The 24,962-nt window shown below is 44.2% G+C and overlaps 1 protein-coding gene across 1 annotated transcript in view; it reads left to right on the forward strand.

The window, feature by feature from the left end:
• Window positions 1-24,962, forward strand: part of LVRN (laeverin) — a 933,533-nt gene that overhangs the window by 783,302 nt on the left and 125,269 nt on the right. The window contains exon 15 of the mRNA XM_069625536.1: window positions 5,488-5,582. Within this exon, the coding sequence (XP_069481637.1) occupies window positions 5,488-5,582 (95 nt within the window). The remainder of the gene's footprint in view (window positions 1-5,487; window positions 5,583-24,962) is intronic.

A 24,962-nucleotide genomic window follows, 5' to 3' on the forward strand; every position in this document is an offset into this window, starting at 1 on the left:
CTCTACATGCGCTGCCTTTGCACCATGCTATCTCAGATGGGTATTTTCTTTACCAATTTTGCCGATGAGACCCAACTGGTGTTTGAACTCAGTGGGGACTACAAATTGGACAACGACAGACTCTCATCCCTATACAACACCATTGAGTGTTGGATGAAAGAAAACTGGATGTGCTTAAACGGCTCGAAAACCGAGCTTATGATATTCGGCTCTACACAGGCCAGAAAGAAATTGAGTCCATCTTACTCCTCGTTCTCTATCATGAACATCCAAATTCCTATATCAGTAAAAGTGAAGACCCTAGGAGTGTATCTTCAAGCTTCACTAGGTGCTGAAGCTCACACAGCCTACCTTAAGAAAAACTGTCAGTAACACCAAATTCTCCTAAAATAAAATCAGACCATTACTAGATCAAAAAAACAGCACGATCATCGCTAGAGCCACTATACTGTCTAGACAGGATTATGGTGACTCCCTTCTTTTAGGAGCCAACAGTAAATGTTTGAAAAGATGCCAAACAAACCTAAACAATGCCGTCAGAACGATCACAGGAAGAACTTGGAGAGAACACATCACCGGAGATAGGAAGGCTCTCCATTGGTTGGCTATGAAGGAGAGAATCTCCTTCAAGTCTCTCACCATGGTTCATCGTTGTTTATATGGCAAAGCTCCGGTCTACCTCACAAAACAATTCAAGTGGTACGAGCCACCCAGACAGCTTAGATCTTCTAACACAGGTAAACTGCAAACCACCAAAATGCAAAAACAGCACGGCCTTGGCAAGGCCTTCCCGACCCTGAGTATTGAAAAATGGAATGAACTTCCCACTTCACTGAAACTCGAACCCAACTACCTCCTCTTCAGGAAAAAACTGAAAACACTACTTTTTAAATGAATCCTGGAAGCATTCCTTATTGAATTATAATGTAACACTGACCTTCACATATCTTGTCCCGTCTTAAATCTCTGTTGTCTTGTCTTCTCGTAAGCGCTCTGATGCCCGCGGGCTTTTAGCGCTATATAAATAAATAAATAAATAAATGAATGAATGAATAAATAAATAAATAAATAAGAGAAAGTGTAGGGTCTCTGACTAAGGAACCTAAAACTTACGTACAAGTGTTTTACCTTCCACCTGAGATCGCAGGTGCATGAAATGCAGGGTGCTGCAATGTATTTTCTGTCCTCATTTGAGTTGTTTTATGTATGAAGACAGATTCCATAATTCCTTTCCCTATAACCTTAACTAGAGGTAATAATATTCACCATCTGCCATTGATTTAAAATGGACTACATCTAATTATTTTAACAGTGAGGATTTAACACATGTACATCTCAGTTTATTTCAGTGACTAAGGATCCACATGGGTGGGAGAGTCAATAGGTGAAAATGCACAATAATTAATTTTTATTACACGCTTAACACCAGAGACCAGTTTCTAAGCACAGGGCCGGGATACAAACCTGGGTTGCTCTGCGTTGTCTTGCTTCCAAGACAAACTTGTTGCCCCTGAGCTATCCACCTGGTCTCAGTAGCTTATGTTAAACTGAACATTATTGAGGTAAATAGGGATTCACAGCTACACGTATTTAAAGAGTATTGTTATGCCCAATAGGAATGGTAGGTTGTGTGATGGAATGAGTATCTCCTGTGAAGAGGGGTCACGCTTCGGTGGATACCAATGTTTCTGAGGAGATTTAAGTCTGAGTTAACATAGCACAGAAGACAGGTGGCAGTGGTATCTAATGGTATGTCAGGCTTGAGGAAAAAACAGCTCCTGCGATAGTACAAAAGAAACGTTGGAAGTTTTAGCAATCAGATGTTTCTGGCAAGATTTATTTCTAGGGTAGCTTTCGCACAATAGAACCGGTGGGGGGCGGGGAGGATCAACACTACATGAAGCAGAGTCAAGTTTAAGGAGAAACTGCTTCTCTTGAAATGTAAACCCTTCATTAAATCAACACATAAAACATTCAAACGTACAAGTAGAAACAAGTTGTTACATGTATTTTTTGGAGGAGCTTTTAAATGTATTTGTTAGTTTCCCTTTTTTTAGAAGTCACAGATATTTATTTTAAAACCCTGTGATGAAGTCTCACATTTTAAACTGGGTGATACGCCTGAGGTGGCCAAGGGGACTGGCTCCACTGCCTACTGTGTGATGTCGGACTCAGAGGAGGTAGACAGAGGAACTCCGGGCTCCCCAGCGGATCACCAGAAGAAGATTACCTCGGCACAGGGCAAAACAGGTGCCTCAAAGGCAGGAACCATAGAATAAGGAACATACAGGGAACTTGGAGTCTCGCTGGAGGCACTGAGTGCAAAAGGGGGGAGTCCATCCAGCTTCTCCCTGGCAAACCACGCCAATGCCCCTATAACCAAAAGGACAAGACTTGGCTGCTGTAATCCTTTTAGGGAGATGAAGCTGTCCCTTGTGCTCACTACCCGAGATAACTTTTCACTTAGTTATATGTGTCATGAATGGAATAATCTTGTGTTGAAGTCTGGGGGCATTTTAACCAGGTGGGACAAAACATATCTAAAGGACTTTGCACAAGAAACTATGCGGGATGCATACCAGTACGAAGGTGTCCAGGACTGTCAAAACCTATACCAACTCGCATCAAAACATTTAGAATCAAGTGGTGGTTCCAAAAGAACACGAGAAAAGGAACAAATGAGGGCCCCTCCAGTGGTAAGGGCACTAACATTCAGTGTTAGTTTGATTCGACCAGTCAGTGGCTACCCAGCATGGCAACCACATTTTGTACCACCAAGAACTTGGAGAGCGGGTGTTCACGGATGCAGAGAAGAATCATTTTTGCAGGCAATCCAAAGCTATGGAACTGGCATGTGGAAACAATGCTGTGGATCAGACAGGCAAGATGGCAGACGTATCTTATGAGGGCTAAATCCATGACCTCATGGACAAGCGTTGCTGGGATAGTAAAACAAGTTGAGAAGAAAAGTTCACATTTTGAAAGCCAATCACCATGTTCAGGTAACACAGGAAATCAGCTGACCATGATTCAGCAGTGGCAGGTCATGCAGGCCTGCACAGTTATAACAAATCCCAGTGTCTTTTACAGGGTGTGGGTGATTTTGGATTGAGAGAAAGGTGGGAGAGCAGAGAGGAGAAGGACAAGCAGGAAGAGTGATGAGCAGGAGTGGTGGACCATAATAAGGAGAAGGAGGGAGAAGAGGAGTAGAGAGATCTTGATGAGTAGGTAGGTAAGAGCTGGAAAGCATGGCACAGAGAGTGGAGGAGGAGGGGCGAGAAGAGCCATAAGAGTGAAGGAGGCTGGTGAAAAGGCACTGGAACAGCAGAAGGAGGCGGAGGGGAAAAGAATAATAATAGAAGGAGCAGAGGAGGTGTACAGAGCAGAAAGCGCAGTTGGTGAGAGGGTAACAACAGAGAAACAGGCTGGAGGAAAATCATTGGTGCAGAAAGGATGTGGAGAAAAAAACAAGAGTACAAGACATAAGAAGGTTGTAAAAAAAGTCTTAGAGAAGGATAAGCACGAGGCGAGAAAGCAAGAGGAAATAGAGTTCACAAGAGTATAAACATCTGGAGTGGATGAAGGAATTTAAGAAAGTGAAAGAGGAGGAAGGAGTGAAAAGTTGCTTGCAGCCAATGGGGGCACGAAGAGGGCCCAATCCTTGCTGGGTGTTGAGGAGACACTTTGGGGGAGAGGAGAAAGAGCCAGGAAGGATCAGGGAAGGGGAAAGTGCCAAACCCAAACGTTGGAGTCTAACACAACATTGCTTGCAAAGACTGTGGCAGAGACTACCAATGGCACCCAGGGTTTGGGCTTTGCCATCCGGCAACATTCTACATGATTTGAACCATGCTCTACAACTTAGGAAACATTTGTAAAATAGGTTGTGTTGCACTTTTAAATCCATTAATTGACAAGGAATTGTTTATGGTAGAATATTTCATTTTGAGCACTGTTGGAGTTGAAAATATGTGAGCAAAGAATCTGTATGTCATGGTTTATTTTAAAGAGCAAAATAAATAAAAAATCAGTGCATTTTATTACACTGTTTAAGCACATTGGTTGCTGCATATTAGCTTTTTAAACCCAAAACAATTCTGTATTGATTATTTGGACTAGTAAATGGAAGATCTCTCACATTAGATTAAGCAAGAGGCCAGACATTAAAGGGGTTGACTTTGCGTGCCATGTATTATAAGGAATAAAATACTCCCTAACGTACGTAAAAAGGATATTGCAAGTCACCTCATAGTTTTGTGACCTAATAACGATGTTTGGTCACAGAACTCCCCTACTACCTGCAATATCCTTATAGCTCATGGTAGAGGGTACTTTATCCCATATATAATATGTGAACCTAACCCTGGGGCACTGGAGGGCAGAACAATAAATCAATTGCAGATACATATGAGAGCAACACAGTAAAATATTAAGTAATAAAGTAAGATACGGGGCCTCATTACGATTTTGGTGGTAGCCATGCCGCTATTGGCGGCATGGCTGCCACCAAAATTGGGTCTGGGTTCCCAGAATGGGGAATTACCGGGCCATTCCGAGTTCGGAGGGCCCGGTAATTTCTCCCTCCAGGAACCCGGGCCTGGACCTTCCCCATTCCCATTTCAACCCCCATAGGGCTGAATGGGAATGAGGGAGGGAGCAAACAACGGGCCGATTACGAGCCCTCTTCCCCTCGCGGAACCCGGTAAGCACGCCGACCAGGCGTTACTTACCGGGTCCCGCGAGGGGAGCTTGTAATGAGGCAGAACGGGTTTAACGGGTCCGCCTCCTTTAGCGGGTCCCGTTAACCCGTTCCGCCTCACTTGTAATGGGGCCCACTGTCTTCCTTACAATCGATTTTTAAGTGAATCAGCAGTTTTCCATCAATGAAGTTGTAGTCAGCATTTTCATCAAAGGAGTTTTCACAGGATACTGGTTCTGTATAGAGTACATTGGGCATCATTAGGAGTTTGGAGGTAGCCATGCCGCTATTTGCGGCATGGCTGCCTCCAAACTCGTGTCCGGGTTCCTTGAATGAGTAATTAGCGGGCCATTCCAACCTTGGAGGACCCAGTAATTCCTCGTTCAATTTACCCATCCCCATTCCCATTCCCATTTGAGCCCTCATATAACGGATCAGACGTAAAATAGGGTGGAATGGGTTTAACGGCACCGGCACCATTACCGGCGCCGTTAAACCCATTCCGCCAGGGTCCTAATGAGACCCATTGACTCTAAACGCGCATAAGCGCACACAGACACACATGCACCATTTTGAAAGAATGCGATAATTTGTAAGGTATTGATTTTGTTATAAGTATAATTGTATAGTAGGCTGGAACTCTCACAATTGTAATAATTTACAATGCAGTTGGCAATGTCAATTTTCTTAAATGGTTGACTGTCAGAATTTGTTTAGTCGGTAATCTATGTGTGTAAATGAGCGAATTGCATATTAAAATTTCATAATGTTCCTCTTTTTTTTTCAAGAAATATATGTTTAGGAGAATTGCCCCAGTCTATCATTATTATGAAAGCGTCATTCGGAGCAATTTCGATGAAAAAGCAGAGGATTATTTCGTTCAGTAAGTTTTCCTTTATTTTAACAAACTAAGCATGCTCTGCATGACGGGTCAATTTTAACACCTACTCTGAATAAACCAGAGATTAAGGGGCCAGCAGAGAAAGATATGTTGCATCCTGGAATGCACTATCCACGCCTTCAGTGCCAGTCCTCTCTGATAGCAGGGTACGTGTGGCAAATGGGATATCCCCTGTAAGTGGCACTAAGTGGGTTGCGGGAACTGATCTGAGCCTGTGCACAGAAATACACGTTTGGTACTTTGTGAGTATCAAGAGCAGCAAAACCAAATCTAAAAGAATGTACTCCACTTAGATGTTACGGGTCATTGCATTCCTTGCTCGGGATCAAATGTCTTTCAAGGATCCTACACCACCCTTTGATCTGATCTTAGCTGTGTAGCAAAAACGAGATATGAAGATAAACAGGCTCCATTTGGGAAGGAGGGCAGACTTGCAGTACAATAATACTATGTCAATCAAGTCATTATGTTTCCCTTTTCCTTAGACTGGTCTGCTGTGTGTGACCTCCCACATGGCCTCCTCTTTCTTGTCTTTTCCCATTAGTGCATAGTGTTTCCTATTTGTTTCATTTGGTCCACTGCATCTTCATAATGCCCCATGGCCTTATTGACCAGTACCCCCATGCTGGTTCGTTGTTTCTAACCTAGGTGGTTTCTGTTACCCTTAACATATGGTCTCGTTTCCCATTGTTTGCCTAGTACCAAAGTCCATGTTTCCTGACACTGCTAAAAGTGAATCTTCCAGCTACCAAATTATCTTTTGCTTCTCCTTCTCAAATCTTTCCCCACGGTGTCTCACCTTATTATTGTATTTGTGTTTCATAAAGGCCAAACATGTACAAAGGTTACTCCTTGTCTGAGTCATGCAGCCTCTCGATCTCGTTTTATTTTCCTAAAGTGTACCCTTCTTATGGTCTTCTTTCTAATCTCTTTGATCCTAATTCTTTTCCTTACCTTTCCAATGCTCCTTTTCCCCCCCATAAACCCACATAGACTTTGTGGATGCCATCTCTGTTCTCGTGTCTTTTTCCAAGCTCGATACTTTTGTGAATGACAATAGTCACAAGCGATGAAACAGGCAGTGTACTTGTCATAAATGTAGCCAGTGCACAATTCTATACACAATCTCACATGAGTTCACCAATGGTGTTCACCAATAGAGGCTTCCTGTAAATGTGGAACATTCAATCCTCCATCCATACCACCTCTAACTGGGGAATGTTAGTCTGACGGAGCACACCGAAATGAAAAGCCAATTCAGGTGATTGCTACCCGCCACCCAGGGGGGTGTCCCTGAGCCCGTAGATCAAATGTCTGCAACCTGTTGCTCTCCAGATGTTTTGGACTCAGACTCCCAGGGTCCCCACCATTGACTATGCTGGATAGGAGTTGATGGGAGTTATAGCCTAAAACATTTGGAGAGTTATGCTTGCAGACCCTTGACCTAGATTAAATAAACTAATGATCCTGGACACCTGATGGCAGTTAAGGTAATGTGTATCATGTATACATTTATACACATCCCATTTTCATGAGTTGCAATCGAACATCATCTGCTTACCACACACTTTCCCAGAACCCTCATGAGTCAATGAAACTCCATGAATAACTTTTTCACTGAAACATGATTGCATCCTCCTCCACAGTCCACACCTCCTGAAAGCATCATTGAGGGTACACCTAAGGGCAGACTATAGAGATGATGCAATACAATGCCAAGCAATATGCAACAATCCACAATAAGCTAATAACCAACCATTAAGCCCTTAGAGCTGCAGTATGCCGGGACCTTTTTTCCCCCATCTCCGTTCCCTATTGGGGCTTCACGCCTAAGGTGCCTATCTGATGGCTCTCATAAAATAATCTGCGGTGCGCGCTCCTTTGTTTGTGTCCTCATGGCTCATGGCATGTGTCTTCCTGAGTTGACTGTAGAAGGTCTGCCCACAACTCAATTGATCCATCTTTGTTGTGGCTCAGATGAAGATTCAAATGAGAACCATTAGCAGGCTCACCTTTCCAATGTTCTACTTCTTTACCTCCTACCTCCTACTACTCAACATCCTAGATTTCGTTCCAGAGGTGCCTGCAAAGGCAGTTACTGGAATGATGCAAGGAACCTGCCATTGGTTTCACATTCAATGATGTGCTAGTCACGGTTCCTCGCTCCAGCAGTGAACTCAGAAAACTGAAATATATCTTCTGAGAGTCAACAAAGACGTGTTCTCATGCAGGAGCAGTCCCTTGCCGGCTCCCGCGCCTGCGTTAATGCAATATACCAGTTTATTAGCACCTGGGAAGAGCTTGAAATTCAGGCGTGGGCTCAACTGCTTCCTGCTCATATCCTCACAGGCATCTGCGCAGGTGTTAGGAAACACCACTGACAGGCTGTCTACTTTTATCTCATCACCAAGGTGGCAGCACTCTGCAATGCTATGGCCAGGTAAGGAGTCAGTTCTCTTCTTTTCTGTCTCAGACAGATATCGGCAGCCCAAAAAGGCCAGTACTGACTGGTCCAGAACACGGTTGCCCACTATGACACAATCTGCATGAATCCTGCGTCCCCTGTCAGAGAAGCAGACTCCCCTCTTCACCTGACCACTACAGGGACACTGCTGCAATGCCCCTCCCCCTTGTTGTTTTAATTCCCAAAGAGGGAAGGGTTTATGCTTCCCTGGAGGTGTGGGAAGTTCAGCTCTTGTAGTTGAATCATGTAGAAAGTCCTGGGCAAGATCTGGAGCAGGCCTCACTGCCCCCTGACAGGCCACCTGGCAGCCCCCCCACCCCCGAAACCACACTTCCCTCAGTTTCCCCTCATTGTCCATTGCCTTCCCTTTCCCTTAATGCTTGCCCCAGACCAGGTCCATTCAGGCAGACCCTGTGAGGGGTCAGCTCATTCTCTACCTCACTGAGTGTTTCAAATGGCTACAGTTGTGGAAAACCATGTCCAACCATGCCCTGGCTTCCACACTTAGCTTTCATTAGGAAATGGCGGTCGTAGGTTCATGTATATGCATCCCAGTTCAATGTTAGCCACAAGAGCAACAAAACCTACCATTAACTAGCAACACATGCATAAAGTTACAATGCTCTGCTGCATAACTTAAGCATCATGCATACATAAGCAATGCATGCAAGTCAACACTGACAACCGTCATCAGTAAGCAAAGGAAGTGCTTGGTTTTATCTAAGCAGGGGAATACACAGAGTGACAGGAAGGATGCTGCTCCTCGCTTTTCAGGGTGTGTTTGTTGCCCTTACATCTTTCTTCAGAATAGAGGAAGTCAGAGCAAGGAAGATGGCAATAGCAGAGTATGCATGTCCAAGTTTCTCCTCCACCACAGTAGAGGAACAGGAAGAAGCTACTGATGGACAAGACGATTTCAAAACTGATTCGATATATAGTGTGAACAACTAAACAGAAATACAAAGGGCTTGAGTTTAAACAGTTATACTGAGTTACAAAAAAACAAAAATCTAACTTGTTCACATTCCAAATAAATTTCCAAAAGAAAACCATGATTTTGCAACAAATATCACACCTAGCCAAACCCTTAATGACATAGATATCGGCACTTTGGAATTGCAACATTTCTCAAAGTTACACAAAATATTGCAACTTTCCAATTTACTTCTGAGATTATAATGAAGTTCGATCCTTAAGGATCCTTTGCAATTAGTTTAAAAATGGCCTCTAACAATTTTGTTAGGGCAAAAATTAATTATTTAATTTTGGGTTTTGTCCCCAACATACAAGTTCCCACCAGTGCTCTCCATTTAGAAAAATATCTTTCTGAGATGAAGGCTCTCAGATACTCTGTCCTTAAGTTTCTCAAAATGTTAATTCCATTCACTTGCAAGTATTCACTTTATTAAAAAGTTCAAAAACATCTTGATAGGATCTCTACCATAGTAGTTGCATTTTTTTTATGTTTGGTTTTTAAACCCTTTATAAAAACTTTTACAATCCATTTCTTTTCATTTCACATAAAATATCATTATAATTACACACCTAACATATATACACAATGATTAAAACAGAGATTCAATAGTTGTTGATCGAACAAAAGCAATTCAATCTCGAAGCAACCATTTACAAAATTCATAATTTCTGATTTTACAAAAATAATTATATATCTAATCAACCATTTTCAGAATTCATATATATATAGAATGCCTCGAAATGCAAATTGAGTTTTTTTCAACCAACATGACAATGTTCATCCAGTTACGTTTTCAGTGTTTTAGAAAAATTGTATTAGTCATCAATGCATACAACCATACATCATTATTTATGAAGATCTAGTTGGATCTCCAGTTGATTCAGGAAACGGATTAAAGCAAAACGTATAGGTTTATAAGCACCAGTCATCAGTCTAACCCATAAATTCTCCAAACTGTCTTCAGATTGTAGATTCACAAACTTCAAAAATATATCTGAACGTAACCCTCTAAAATAGATGCACTCCAGTACTAGATGTTTCAATGATTCATTGTCCTCACCACACCCTGGGAATCGACAATGCATCATAGAGGTACCTATCAGTTCATTTGTCCAATACCTTACCCGTTCACGTGTGTGCATTTGGTTCTATTTAAATCTTAAGAGCCACGTACAACATTACACGGAAAGGAGATAATATAAGGCTGATAAACTGAACGTTTCCTTGTAAACTTAACATACTGCACATACGTTTTATATTGTTTCAAAGAGTCTATTGTTGTAATCCAATCATTCTCATATAGGGCCTCATTACACAGACGGCGGTGGACCAAGGTGCTAAAAGCACCTTGGTCCATGCCAGTAAAACTACCTCGTAGTAAGGCGGTAAGGATTTACCGGTACCGGTAAAATACTGGTATCGGTAAACCCTTACCGCCTACCGTGTAATGAGGCCCATAGTCTCTTTTTTACATATGCAGGACGAGTCAATAGATCCTCTTGTAGGACATCCAAATCAGTCAATATGCCTTTCATCCTATTTCCAAAAGCCGTAAGAGATTTGCTTGAATTATAACATAGCACAGATTGTAAATCTATATACAAAAGCCTCATTATGAGTATGGAGGTAGCCATGGTGCTATTAGCGCCATGGATGCCTCCATACCGGGCTCCAATACTGGGTTCCTTCAATGGGGAATTACCAGGTCATTCTAACATTGAAGGACCCGGTAATTCCTCCTTGAAGGAACCATTCCCCATTCCCATTTGAGCCCCCAGAGGGCTCAATGGGAATGGGGAGGGAGGTAATAATGGGCACGTTACTAACAGCCCGTTATTACCTCCCTCTTCCCCTCACGTGACCGGAAAGGACGTCTTGTTTTACCAGACGTCTGTTCCGGGTCCCGCAAAGGGAACCTCGTAATAGGCGCTCCCGTAATGAAGGGTGTCGGTTCCGTACCGGCACCCTTCATTACGGGACCGCCAGGGTCGTAATGAGGCCCAAAGTGGTTTTCACTTGAGCAAGAATTTTAGAATAGGTGCATGGGGATCTCCATTTAAACCGGGTGGCTAATTCAATTAGCCCAAATTCATGGCAGATTACCGTATTAGGTGTCAACAATGCCAGGCATAAAGCCTTTTTCAGCACCTGTCCTTGAATGGTATTCAGACATGTGTGAATGTCACATAGGCACATATCAGTGTCATACAAGATAGTAGGTTCAACTTTTTTCGTCATCAATTCTAATAAAGGCAATAAAGAATATTTACAAAAATGTTTAAAGATCACTTTCATCTGTGACAACAGCGAACGTACCTTTTCATTTAAAATCTCAGACCAATATTTTAGCGAAGTATAGTTACACACATTGTAACCTAGATAGATGAGACTAGAAGGCTGTTTAACCTGGATCTCGTTATCACCCATTAAATTGGTTTCAGTTTTCTGCCAGCAGTAAATGTAAACATCAAAGTTTTTCCTACCTTAGGACTCAAGTTATGCTCCTCTGCGAAATTTGCAAATATATGCAATTTATTTTGCAGACCATATGGCGTTGCATCAAATAGTACAATATCATAAGCAAATGCGAGCCAGTGAAGCTTCATAGATCCCAAACGGACAGCATATGAATCAGAAGCCTGCCTATAGCCCTCAAATAAATATTGAATAGGGTTGCTGCCAGTGTACACCCTTGTTTCAAACCTACAAACGTAGGAATATTCTCAGTAATAGACCCTCCTTTGGTAATCCTTACCTGATATGATGTACCAGTGTGGAGCTTTAAGATCCACGCTATTAACTCTCTAGGAAAACCCAATTCATCCATTCTCAACCAAAGAACATTTCTGACCACTGTATCAAAAGCAGCTGTTAAATCTATAGAGGCCATATAGATTGGAGAAGAGCCTGCGTTTTTAGTATTAGCGAATAAATGTGAGAAAACAGCTGCATTTAAGGAGGTCCCCATACCCTGTCTGAATCCAACCTGTGATATGGAAAGTATCTTATTGTCAAGTATATATTTCTCCAAATACAATAGTATTAGAATTGAAAATACTTTGGCTGACGCATCAGTTAACGCAATAGGGCGATAATTCTCTGGTCGCATTTAAAAACAGGTACTATAATTGCGTTAGCCCAAGATTCCGGAATAGAATTGGTAGCTAGGATCAGATCATATTTTAGTTTCAATATGCGAGCCCACAAGACTGGATCAGTTTTAAAAACACAAGGCGGAATACCATCTAGACCAGCGGCTCTGGACGGGTTACGTTTTCCTATGGCCCATATTATATCTGTGATAAAAAATTGTAGGTTTGGCAGACAGGCAAGGTCTGGAATATAGTATATTACATCTTTAAACTTCGTTAGCAAATTGCATTTCAATTTAAAGTATTCCACCTAGACGTGTGCAGACAAACAAGAGTCACCCCTGTTCTTTAAAGGTTCAGATTGTTTTAGAGGCTTCCAAGTTTCTCTGGAATTTTGGGCACATATAAACCTAAGCATTTTAATGTTTTGTTGATTATAGGCATCTATACAATACCATTTCAAGGAGTTCTTATAGGCCTGAAGCATACCCATTTTTTTGTTCACATACACAGATGGCACGATGAATTCCTGTTTCAAATGTCTCAACTCCCTATTTTTCCAACATTTTAGACTTTTAATATTTCTGTCAAATGATAGCCGATGGAGAACTTCAGTTTTTTTCTGTGTCTTATAGAAGCCCTTAATTATATGTTCTATCATACATGTGGTCATAGCTTCATGATAAATCAGAGAAGGTAAATGCAATTACAATCCATATTAAAACGTTCTGAGACCATTCTTAAAATTTTACTACACTTGGTGTTGTTCCAATGCAAAGACAAATGCGCTCTGTCCATCCTCAACAGACCTAGCTGATAATTTGTTGCTATTGGGAAACAGGATGTGCTATATTCAATGGAATAATAGCATGATCACCATTTTCCATTGGATGGATTCGTACATTCGATGCCAAGTGCTGACAGGACTTTGACACCCAAAAGAAAACAATCCTTGATGTAAAGTCACTACGTTTCCACGTATATAAAAGACCATCATTAACAAATGGCTGCAATACCAGATCCCAGTTATTAAAAAAGCTGACCCATCAATCACCTCTCTCACGTGAATTATGGTTGGAGGTCAAACACGCCATCCCCGGTCGAAAGGTGGTATTAGAGTTGCAACAAGCGTTGAAGTCACCTCCTATTACAATTTCGCACTCAAGATGGAAAATAATGGCTTTTTCTAGTACTGCATCCAAATCACAAAAGATCGTTTCCTGTGAAATCTTACAAGGATTCCAGTATATGTTTATCATCAAAACAGGCATACTGGTATCTGGTGAAACCTCACTAATATTACCATCACATGATCCAGACAGAGAATCGGATTAGCGCTACATGATAACGAATTCACAATCCCAATTGCCAGCCAACCAGAGGGTCGAACCAAAAGATCTCGTTTTGCATTCACACAAAAAATATCATACCCCTCAAGAGTAAAATCTGCTATTTTCATGGTCTCCTGAAAGAAGACCATTTCTGGTCTTCTTTCCAGAAAACAGGGATCGAAATAACGAACCAAGTTCTTGTGACCACATGTATTCCAAGAAAATATAGATAAATTACCTTTCAAATACGACTATGTTGATTTGGAGTCTGGTGACATAGCTGAAATTGTCTTTGTCAGAGGCTCTACCCAGGACCAATCTTTAATAGATCCTACCATAGTCAGAAAATTTGTAATATTCATGCCTTGGTCAACACCATTACCTGGTTTGCTAGTCTGTTACCGGAATCTGAAAATTCAAAAACTCCAAAGAATCAGATCCGGTATCAAACTGATATAATTCAAAACCCAACTCTAGAAGATCAGCTTTATGGAGCCATATCAGTTTTTGCACAATAGGTGAAACCACATAACTTAACATACGATAATTATTTGACCGTGTCAATGATATTCGATCAAAGTCTTTAGATACTAAATTTCGTAAGGTGGGAATCTGATTAATGGTCTCCGTAGTTAGCTGTCTATTCATACGATTCACACCAAGTACATCACTCCAGTTTTTCCATCCAATGATATTGTTTGGAAGTCAAGTTTTTTTCAAACTACTTTCTACTCTCTCCAATGTTTTAGCCAATGTCAGAGTATCTTTCATAACGGGTAATAATGACGGGACGGTACTACTGATTTCTTCAACTGTCCCATTCTGGTCATTTTTACCGGAAATTTGCGGGTTGCTCTTAACACCCCCTTTACCTTGCATTGAGATAAATTTATTTATATCTTCAGCAGAAATTGAGCCATTTTGGAGCGCCTCCCTAAGTGATGACAATATCATTGAGTTTGAATTAGGTTGGGAATCAGGTTGTTGTGGCCTCAGGCTTAGAGCATTAGCCCGTAAGTCTTCATTTAAAGAATTATTAGTTGGATATACACCCTGCCTATCTGTACTTACACCATTATTTAATGTGGGAACAGCGCATTTTTGTATTACTTCAACCATGGCCCCAACCTCAGGACGAGAGGTTGCAGTCCCCAAAGCTGAAATGATTTTCACCTGAGGTCTCATCTTCACACCGTCAGCCACATCTGCATACAATCTCGCAGCAGATTGACTGGATGGAGCTGGTATGTCTAGGTGAAAAGAAGCTCCCTGTGGGGGAGCAGCGCTGGACTGAATTGTCCCAAGGCAACATGTTTAATACCATGGCTCAGATAGAAATTTGATAGAAGGGGTTGAGCAAAGGGACCTCGTAGCACCTTCTCACTAACCAAACCTGGCCCAATTTTGGTTGGAATTTCAAGATTACTACTAATGGAATCAGAACTCATTAAACTGCCCTTTATTCCAAAAGATGGTACTTTTTGTTCTTTTGGTCTTAAATGCAGTCTACTTTCTTCGGTTAACTGTTCTAGATCAATTACTTCCTCCTCATTCAGCTTTTGATCATGCAGTTCCGACTTTGTTAAATCAGCTAGATGCGTTATTGGGGTATTCATCGTAACCTTATCTTTACATTTCTTTCTGATAGCCCTCCGTTTCACAGCCTTCCTCAGAAGACGATTATGGCGGCGTGATAGGTGCATCCCTTCATCTTTTAATTGTGCCTTATCTGGTTCTTCACTTTCCATAAGATTAGTGAGAGCTGTAGGGCTATTAGGGTGAGATACATTGCCCAAGGCTGAGCTATCATTACCTTGGCAAGCAACACCATCAAGCTCTTTACTATATTGAGCTTTCACAAAGTGAAAATGTATCTGGGCTTTGATATCCTTCATGTCCTGGATATTCTCTCTCATTTCCTGTGAGAGCTCTGTAACTATGCCCATGAAGAATAACATCTCTTCAGATTTTCCTCCATCATTCCTTGCCGCAGGAACATTAATAGCATCTCAATCACATTCCAGCCCTAAAATGTCTTCAGGAGTGCACAGTAAGTCAGTCTGAGTTTGTTGGTTCATATTAGGACATTTTGTGGCACAACACTCAAGGATTTTCCCTTTGAGATCCTCACGGAATTCCTTATCCATCTGACGGCAGGTTTCCCTTGCGTCAGAAAACCCTCTAGAGGTTCATCTTTGCTAAAATCAGTGAGATCGAATTTGTGATGTCCCTGATTTCCAAATGGGTTGCCTCGTGTCCCTTGTCAAGCAAATCCAGTATTCTTATGATCACTGGAAATGTATTATGCTCTTCCTGATCATGTATAGATGAGTAATTTGAACCCATCAACGGTATTGAGGAAGATGGCAGGCCACCTCGGGGTTCATTTCTGTCAAAATCGCCCACCCCCAAATTGGCATTACCTACGGCATTTGAAAAGGAGGAATTTCATATGTCATCATTAATGGAAAGCATTTTATTGCCAATATCCATGGGGGATATGTCATCTGCAGTGAACCCCAAGGTAGGTGGTGGAGATGACTGTTTGTTATCACCATAATTCCTAAAGATATTTTGAGCCATTAAGGTTCCAGGTTTTTTTACATAGAGGTTTCCTCGAGAGAATAGAGCCACTTCATCAATCCCCTTGGGAAGAGCTTGCTTTGGGGCACACAAACCAACCGAAAGTCTGACACATTTATCTAGTTCCTCCACCACTGCTAGTGCCAGAATGGAACAGTCATCAATATGACTAAAGTGGGGCACATCTATTCTATGTCTTGGATAAGTAGTATCCGTTACCATATCTTTTCCACCCATCTCATTCCACAGAGATTGTTCCAAAAAATATTTTTCCTTAAGTGAGTATGCCAGTGAATTTGGTGGGAGGGTACAGGTTGCAGCAACATGGTCAGTTATACTGAAATCATTCACTGGCTCATACACCTTGGCATTGCCATCTGATATTTGAAGTGACTTAGAATTGCAAGAACAATGGTTATGCATAGATAGTTCCATTATTGAAATTTCCCTTTCCATACCATGAGGAAGGCAGGGAGGCTCAGTTAATAACAAGCCATCTTAAGTAGCTGTTACAGCCCCACCACTGGTATTATTTACTGGTGGTACCATGCATCTTCCCCTTAGCAGGACGGCTCCTCCCACCATTTTGTTTGTATTCCTTGACCTGTGTTATCCAGGCATACAAAAAGAAGTAAAGCATATAGTCACTCACTGATCTATAAAACCTCCTTAGATATCAGAAGTTAACCCTATATTGAGCACATAAAACGTTCTCATACAATCCTCACCTGCTTCACTGCCAACCACCGCTCCGCCGAACAGCCAAACAGCCACTGGACACTTGCGAGCACTTCCGGTGCGCGCGCGGTGCACGTGCCCAGAGATTTTGTAGCAAGTCTGGCCCAATGGGAGTGTAGAGGGGGCGGAGCGGCGGTGGCCAGTCTATGCAGGAAAGAGAGGAATAGAAAAAGAGAGGCAAATCTTCAGTGCAAAGATAGACGGAGGATATCACAGTGTATCACAGTGAGTCATTAAATTAAGACTCCTAACGTTCCCAAGTCAATAATTACTTTGCAGGCCAGCATGCGAACGAGAAGGACGTGAACCTCGTGAGCTCCACTGGCCGCTGACAATATCCTGTTGTATTATTCTGTTTGGTGGGGTATTTCTTGTCGGTATTCATACCTGCAGAGAGAAGACTGTTCGAGGCACCGGCAGGAGAAACTGGAGGCTTAAATTCAACCTCCTGCCAAAGTGATGCCGTGAAAACAGCATTGTCGGCTTGGCGCGAAAGGCACCTTGCAAAATGGCCACTGATGAACACACCAGCTGAAGAGACGGACTCTCGGAGCTGACACATCTGCACACTGGCGAACACAGTAACCTTCTGCCTGACCTGTGACATCCAGAACGTGTCAGTGTGGCGGCCAACTGGCTCATATCGGAGCAGTATTGTAGTGTGTCCCGGACTGCGTGGGTGCCACCAGGCGGAGAGGTACACCTCTGGATGGCAAAGCAGGGCCCGCGGAAAGCGCCGGGGCGGCCTGTGACTGTGGGCAGGGAAGAAGACATTTGCAGACAGCGTCGGCCCGGGAGCAGCAGTGGTGGCGACACGGAGTAGAGGGGCGCCGGTGTGATGGCCATAAAGGACCACTGACACCGTTGGTGCTCGAGCAGGAGGGGGCCCCCCTCCGATGCCTTTCTGGGTTCCGGGGCTCTGCTTTCTGTGGCGGAGAGTAAGCAGCAACCCATGGCCCGTTCAGCTGCCCCCTGAGGCATAGAGACCAGTCCCGAGGTCGGGCTGCGGGGATTGGAGAAGTGCACCCCATACTCCCCAAGACAGAAACAAGCTGGAGCGGCGGCGGGTGGCGGGAGAGAGCAGCAACCCACACTCCCAGGGCGACTAAACAAAAAAGGAAGTCATTTATCTCTTCTTGTAACACAAGGTGCCAAAATCAGACTACAGGGATGCAATTCTTCAAATGGCTCGGACTAAAGGGACAATCACGTACAAAGGCTCCAAAATCGCCTTTTTTACAGACTCTACACGGGGGGTCCAGAAAGCCTGACAATCATTTGAGCATCTAAAGAGAAAGCTGCACTCAATGAACATAAAATATGGACTGCCTTTCCCGGCCCAGTTCAAAATCCAACATAACTGGACCACGGTGCACGTTACTGACCCGCAAGAAGCATGGAAATGGGCTGAAAACCACATTGAAGGTAACTGGAAGAAAGATGACCAGACTCCCAGAAGTCGACCCAGAGCCCGACCACACCGAGAGCGACCTGTGGGACAGCCCTCACCACCGGGCCAGAACGACCCTGTGAGAGAAGTGGACCCTCAACAGAATGGACCAAAGCGACATGCTGAGCGGGACCTTGACACACAAAGCCAGACGCGACTGCAGTAAAAGCGCCAAACACAAAGATGAGGAACCGACTGCAATGAACCCACCCTGTCCCTGGCAAGCCATTTCGACAACGGCGGCCACCGTGGCCACCACATAAGACCTTAACCCCCCAGTAGGAGTTGTAAGTGTATTGGTTGAGGTCGAGAGTTGGCTCTAGATGTCTCCTGGCTGATGTTCGGGCGACAGATACTTTGTGTTGGGGTGGAGTATAGGGAGGGGTAGTTTGTGTTGTTTTTTGTTGTTTCTAAGCTACCATGTACCTACAAGGCTAATCAATCACACTACTTGCTATATTGCTATACGCTGTCTCATACCACCTCCTACCGGCAACACATCCCCGCTGTGACCAATAGCTGCACACTATCCCTGTTCTAAACCCAGTACTATATGCTATGAATGGCACCCACACAACCCCGATCATCGCCTTTTGAGTGTCCTAGATCCCTCAAATACATTTTTTGATAAATGTGATAAACATGGAACGTGAACGGGATGGGCTCTGGGATCAAGCAGTGTCTTGTTACACAGTTCTTAAATAGGCATTCCCTTGATGTTGCCCTGATAACTAAGACACATTTAGCAAGGACCAATTGCACCTTCTTTCGTAGAACCAACTATCGTTCCGCATTACACGCGGGATACACAATGGGATCTAGAGGGAATCTGATCCTGGTACATAAACGCATTCCATTTGTACCACTGACAGTGGTACAAGATCCTAGGGGTCGTTATGTGGGTCTTTGGTACACTTTGGGGAGAAACACTCAGTGGTCGAAGCGTATGAAAGAAGTAGAGGAACTATGTTCCCTGCTGGCCTGCACCCAATCCCCACAAACCCCATCACCAAGCCACCTCCCACACACAATACAAACCCCCAAACACATGCACCTGTTGTTTAAGGGAACGCTCAGTGTAGTGCACTGAAAGTGCAAGCTTCAACTATTTCCTACACTTTTATTTTAAAACAAAACCATTCCGAACGGTTTCTTTTTTAAATAAAAGCATAGAAACAGTAAAACCTAACTTAAAAAAGTAGAGGAGCACCGCTCCCAACCACTCTAGCTCACTTCGACCACTGGAAACACTAGCCGTTGCTTCAGTGTACTCTCCGCCGGGGCTGGGAGAGGAACTGCTAGAGGAGCTGACTACCTTTATGGCAAAGCACCAACCTGACATGTGAATTCTGGGGGGCGATTTCAACGATGTCATGTGTAACACTATGGATTGCACTCACATCAGACAACGCAACCCGAATATCCCTACAAAATTAGCTTGTGTCAGCCCTGGGCCTCCGAGATGCATGGAGAGACCTTCACCCTGGAACTAAAGGTTACTCGTTTCACTCGAGAGCCCACGGCTCCCTATCCAGATTGGACTATCTCTTTCTCCCAGGCACCGACATACACAGGGTGATGGTCACGGAGCTGCTTCCCCGAGGTATCTCGGATCACTCACCACTAATGCTGGTGTTGCACATGCAGGGTATAACTCCCCCTAGGACATGGAGGTTAAATAGCTATCACCTGGGCTTCCCTGACTTTATCGATTGCCTCACTGAGGCAACCAATGAATACTTTGAAATAAATATTATTGCAATCGATAGCCATGTGACGATATGGGAGGCCTACAAAGTGGTGCTGAGGGGAGAGATAATCTCCTGGACAGCGAACAAAAAGAGAGAATGGCTCCAGAAAATATCAGAGGCTGAAGTGGAAATGGACGAATGGGAAGCCAGATATATTCTTGATCTGAGCCCTGAGATCCATAGGTCCCTTAAGAGCGCTAGAGAGCGACTCCGGAACATTGGGTTAGATAACGCCCACTGGGAATCCAGGGCAAGGATCTATGAATATGGGGACAAAGCGGGTAAAATGCTGGCCTGGCTTGAGAGAAGGGATCAGGGTCAGCACCATGTCAGGGAGATCATAACCCCTCAGAACGAGAAGTGCCAGTCAGATTGTGAAATAGCAGAGGCTTTTGCCAACTTTTATACTACTCTGTATCGTGCCCCGACATCCCCATTGAACCCTTCCCTCCTAGACCATATCACATTACCATGTTTATCAGAACAGCAGAAAACACATCTGGACTCTGAGGCCATAGCACAATTACAGTCTGAGAAAACACTAGGCCCTAACGGGTTTCCGGTCGAAACCTGGAAAAAACTGGGTGGGAAAAAAATGGCATCTCCCTCCACAAAATGTTCCTCTGGGCCTGAGAGCAAGGCACCTTTCCGCTGGATTTATGTAAGGCCACAATGGTTTTGATTCCCAAACCGTGCAAACCCCCTGAACAATGCACCTCCTACAGGCCCCTATCGTTGATTAACAGCAAAGCCAAGGTCCTCGCCAAACTCCTATCTAATCAGCTGCAATCGGACATTCCCTCCCTGGTCCACCCGGACCAATGTTGTTTTATGCCACACAAATCAACACAAATGAACATACGACACCTCCACCTGTTACTGGAGCGGGCTTCCATCATAGGCACGCCTCTTGCAGTATTAGCAATCGACTTTGAGCAGGCATTTGATTTGGTCCGGTGGGACAGCCTTTGGGAAACTATGCGACAATTGGGATTTGGAGACACTTTTTTAGGTTGGGTGCAATTACTCTACACAAATCCTCAGGCAGAAGTGAAAGTGAATGGGTGGCCCGCTAAGCCCTTACCCCTCAGTAAAGGAACACGGCAGGGATGCCCCCTCTCTCCCTTCGACTTTGCTCTTGCGATTGAGGGCCCTATTCTCATGTAGGTGTTGAGTACCGAAAAGGACGTTAAAAGTCTTAACAACCTTTTCGGTACTTAAGACCTATTCTGAAGTTGGCGATTTCCTCCGAAGTCGGAAGGAATGCGCCACTTTCGGAATATATGTGGCAGTTGCTGGGATGGGTTGGAAACCACCCTAGCAACCGCCACATTCGGAAAGGGCTTTTTGGAAGCCTATTTTTGTGGCACTCCGCCAGTTTAATATGTGCGCTAAACAAGCGCACAAATACGGTACCCTTTTGGTGCCGTTAAACAGGGGGAGTGCCACAAAAAAGTCGGAGCCAGTGCAGGTGAGCAGCTTCAGGATGGCAGGGAATCTGCACTGCTGTCCACCCATGCAAACCTAAGTGAAGGATTTGCATATGTCTCCATCAGGATACATTTCAATATTGCAACTTATCCTAATAGAGACATTTCTGCACCTGCTCAATGCAATGGGATTCCTAAACGTCGGTTTGCATGGGTGGACGGAGGACTTTAAACACTTGTGATGGTGTCCCAATATTAAAGCGAAAATGGCAGCATGGGCCGAAAGTTCTGCTTTGGGGAACATGTGTGGCCAAAATAGGTTACTGCAAATAAGAGGCACAGGTAGCACAGCCCTATGGGGATATATGATATGATAGGTTATTAATAAAGCGCTTAATACCCAGAGGTTTCTAAGCGCAGACCCGGGGATCCAACCCATGTTGCTCCGTGTCATCTTGCTTCCAAGCCGAGCATGTTGCCTCTGAGCTATCCTCCTATCCTATTGGGCAGTACACCTTGGTTTTCATCCTACGCCTACCAGTACGGCATCCTCCCTGCGCTACTTCGAGCCTGCGCAGGCTTTGTGATGATGCGAACAAGCAATGCTGATGGACCCTGTGGCAAACATGGAGTAAAAGGGCGCACAACAAACACACAGGGCAACAGAAAAAGATGTCAGCACAACCATGTGTGTAGCTAGCAAGGGCAAAGGGCTAGGAGCAGGCAAGAGGAGTATTTGGGGGTACAGCAGTACTGTCTTGGACAGAGCGGAACATCCCTCTGTCTGTCACAGTAGTTGAGCATAGTGGAAAGACAGGTTCTGCAAAGGAATGATGGGGTGAAGGGAGGGTTAACAGCAACACTTCCAGACCTTGCTGCCAGACCTCTGGAATCCCTTTTATGACCCTCTGCACTGTCCTTTATGGCCTCAAACAGGCGCAATCCTCATAAATCACTGTCGTGCTCTCCGAGGACGCCCAGGCCCACTTGAGAATAGCAGTGGAGCCTGGGCGTCCTCATTTGGCGCAGTGAATCATGCTGTTTAGCACCTTCACTGCGCCAAGATGAGAATAGGGCCCTGAGACGCTTGCTTTGTGGCTTCGTAAGAGCGAGGCTTGGACGGGATTTAGATGGCCGGGACGACACGAGGATAGGGCGTCTTTGTATGCCGACGATCTCTTGGTGTATTTGGGAGACCCAATCGGGACCTGCCCTATAGTGACATAGATGCTCATTTATTTTGGTGAGTTCAGTGGGCTGAGAATTAATTGGGGAATATCTGTCCTTTTTCCGGTAAAGGACAGAGCGCAGGCTATCCCTCAAAACTGCCCATATAAAATTGAACAACACGGCTTCCGATACTCGGGGATTTGGGTATCTGGGGACCTAACATGCAACACAACTCATAATCTTCAGCCAATCATGGACCGATTCGCTAATGATGTTCATCAATGGAAGCTCCTTCCCCTAACAGAGCCGCTCTGTTTAAGATGATGACCCTACCAAGATTCCTATACGTCTTACAAAACGCCCCGCTCAAGATCCCGGAACCCGGATTTGACCGACTTGAATGTCTCCTTAGAGAGCTCATATGGGCAGGGGGACAACTTCGCATCACCTTAGCTACTCTGCAGAGATCGATTTGGGACGTAGTACCCTGCCTCCAGACCTACTTTTGGGCATCTCAGATTGCAGTGGTCAACGAACTGCTCCACGAGGATCGGGAACTACCACATATAAGGGCCAAGCTTTCTGTCATTCATGACACAGACCCACTACATCTGCTTTATCAGCCCCTTAATAGACCCGTTACAGAAAACCGCAGCACACATTTCTGCGGTTTGGAGGCAGGCACACGCTTTTGTAGGATGGAAGAACAAAATAACCACTGTGCAACCCCTGTGGCATAATAGTAACCTGGTCTAAATGGGAACACTTGGACCGTGGCCTAAATGGAAAGAGGCCAGGATCACAAAAATTGGGGATATCCTGGTGGATGGGGAAAATGGCCTCATTTGATGTTCTATGACTGAAATTCCAAATCCCGGCAACCGAAAAATAATATTACATACAACTGACTCATGCCTTGATGGCACCCATCCTGGCAGACACCACTGTACCTCAGAGCACACCCATAGAACGTAATATATTCCCAGCATATATTCCCACTAAATGCACGTCCATTGTGTATAATGCCATGTCCTCCTTTGCCACTCCTGAACTCTCTAATCTTAAAAGTAAATGGGAGAAGGATGTGGGCAGCATAGATCCAGAGGATTGGATTCAGGTGCTAATGCATCCTCAGGAGATTTCGGCTAGATCTCCTCTAGACTGCGCCTGGATCAATTAAAAATCCTGCATCGAATATAATATCCTAGAATTGTGCTGTATGGTTGGAAACTGGCCCCAAACCCGAATTGCCTCCGATGTGGTGGGGAGGAGGGAACCTTTACAGACATCCTGTGGGAGTGCCCCCGGATCCAGGGCTTCTGGAATGGGTGCTGCAATTAACTAACTAGGGTTCTGGCCTGCAACATACCGCTAAATCCGAAAGTGCTGCTACTGGGAATACCCGATGAAGACGTTGCTACGAAATGGGAAGGACTGTTCCTATCTAAGGCAGAGGGGCTGATGAAACGGAATATTGCATAAAAATGGGGCGCCCCAGACTCTCCGACATTGGATCAGTAGACTGTCGATATGGACACATGTGCAAAACAAAGAAGCAACGTGGTTTGCAGTCAGCCGTTCTCCCTCTCACAGACAGCAAGTTTCACAATCAATCTCCTCGCAATGTAGCAGCAGTATCACCAGCCAAACAGCCACTGCACACTTGCGAGCACTTCCGGTGCATGTACGGTGCACGTGCCCAGAGTTTTTGTACCAAGTCCGGCCCAATGGGAGTGTGGAGGTGGCAGAGCGGCCGTGGGCAGGTTTTGCAGTCCAGTAATCAAAACAAATGAAGCAACGTGGTTCGCAGTCAGCCGTTCTCCCTCACACAGATGGCACTCCTCGCGAACAAAGGGCAAGTTTCTCAATCAATCTCCTCGCAACGTAGCAGCAGTACCACCAGCCGAACAGCCACTGCACACTTGCGAGCACTTCCGGTGCACATTTGAAGCCACACTGCCCATTCATAAGTTGGCATTACCCCTTGAGAAATCGTACCTTCAATTAACTAAAAAAAGAACTATATCAAATTGCTTCCCAATATATTACACCCAAACGTGCAATATGTAGAGTAAGAAGACATCCCTCAGGATAGTTGTTGATTATGTTATGTTATTAAATGCAGTTATGGATCTGCAACTCTTTCCAAATTAACTTTTTCTACAAACGCATATCCCACTGTGGTGGGTTATTGCAGCCGCTAAAGTCCCAGTGACCAAGTTGAAGTTGTGGTGTCTTACCTTTGCACTCAAAGGACTGCTACATTCTTAAATTGTCATGAACACTGAAGATGGAGATTGGGGCCTGCCCAGTGGTACCTGAAATTTGAACAAATTTGAACAAAATGGATTCTGTTTATACCAACTCGTGTTCAGAC

Source organism: Ambystoma mexicanum, chromosome 6p, assembly GCF_040938575.1.
Source record: "Ambystoma mexicanum isolate Mex_15411 chromosome 6p, UKY_AmexF1_1, whole genome shotgun sequence".
Taxonomy (NCBI): Eukaryota; Metazoa; Chordata; class Amphibia; order Caudata; family Ambystomatidae; genus Ambystoma; species Ambystoma mexicanum.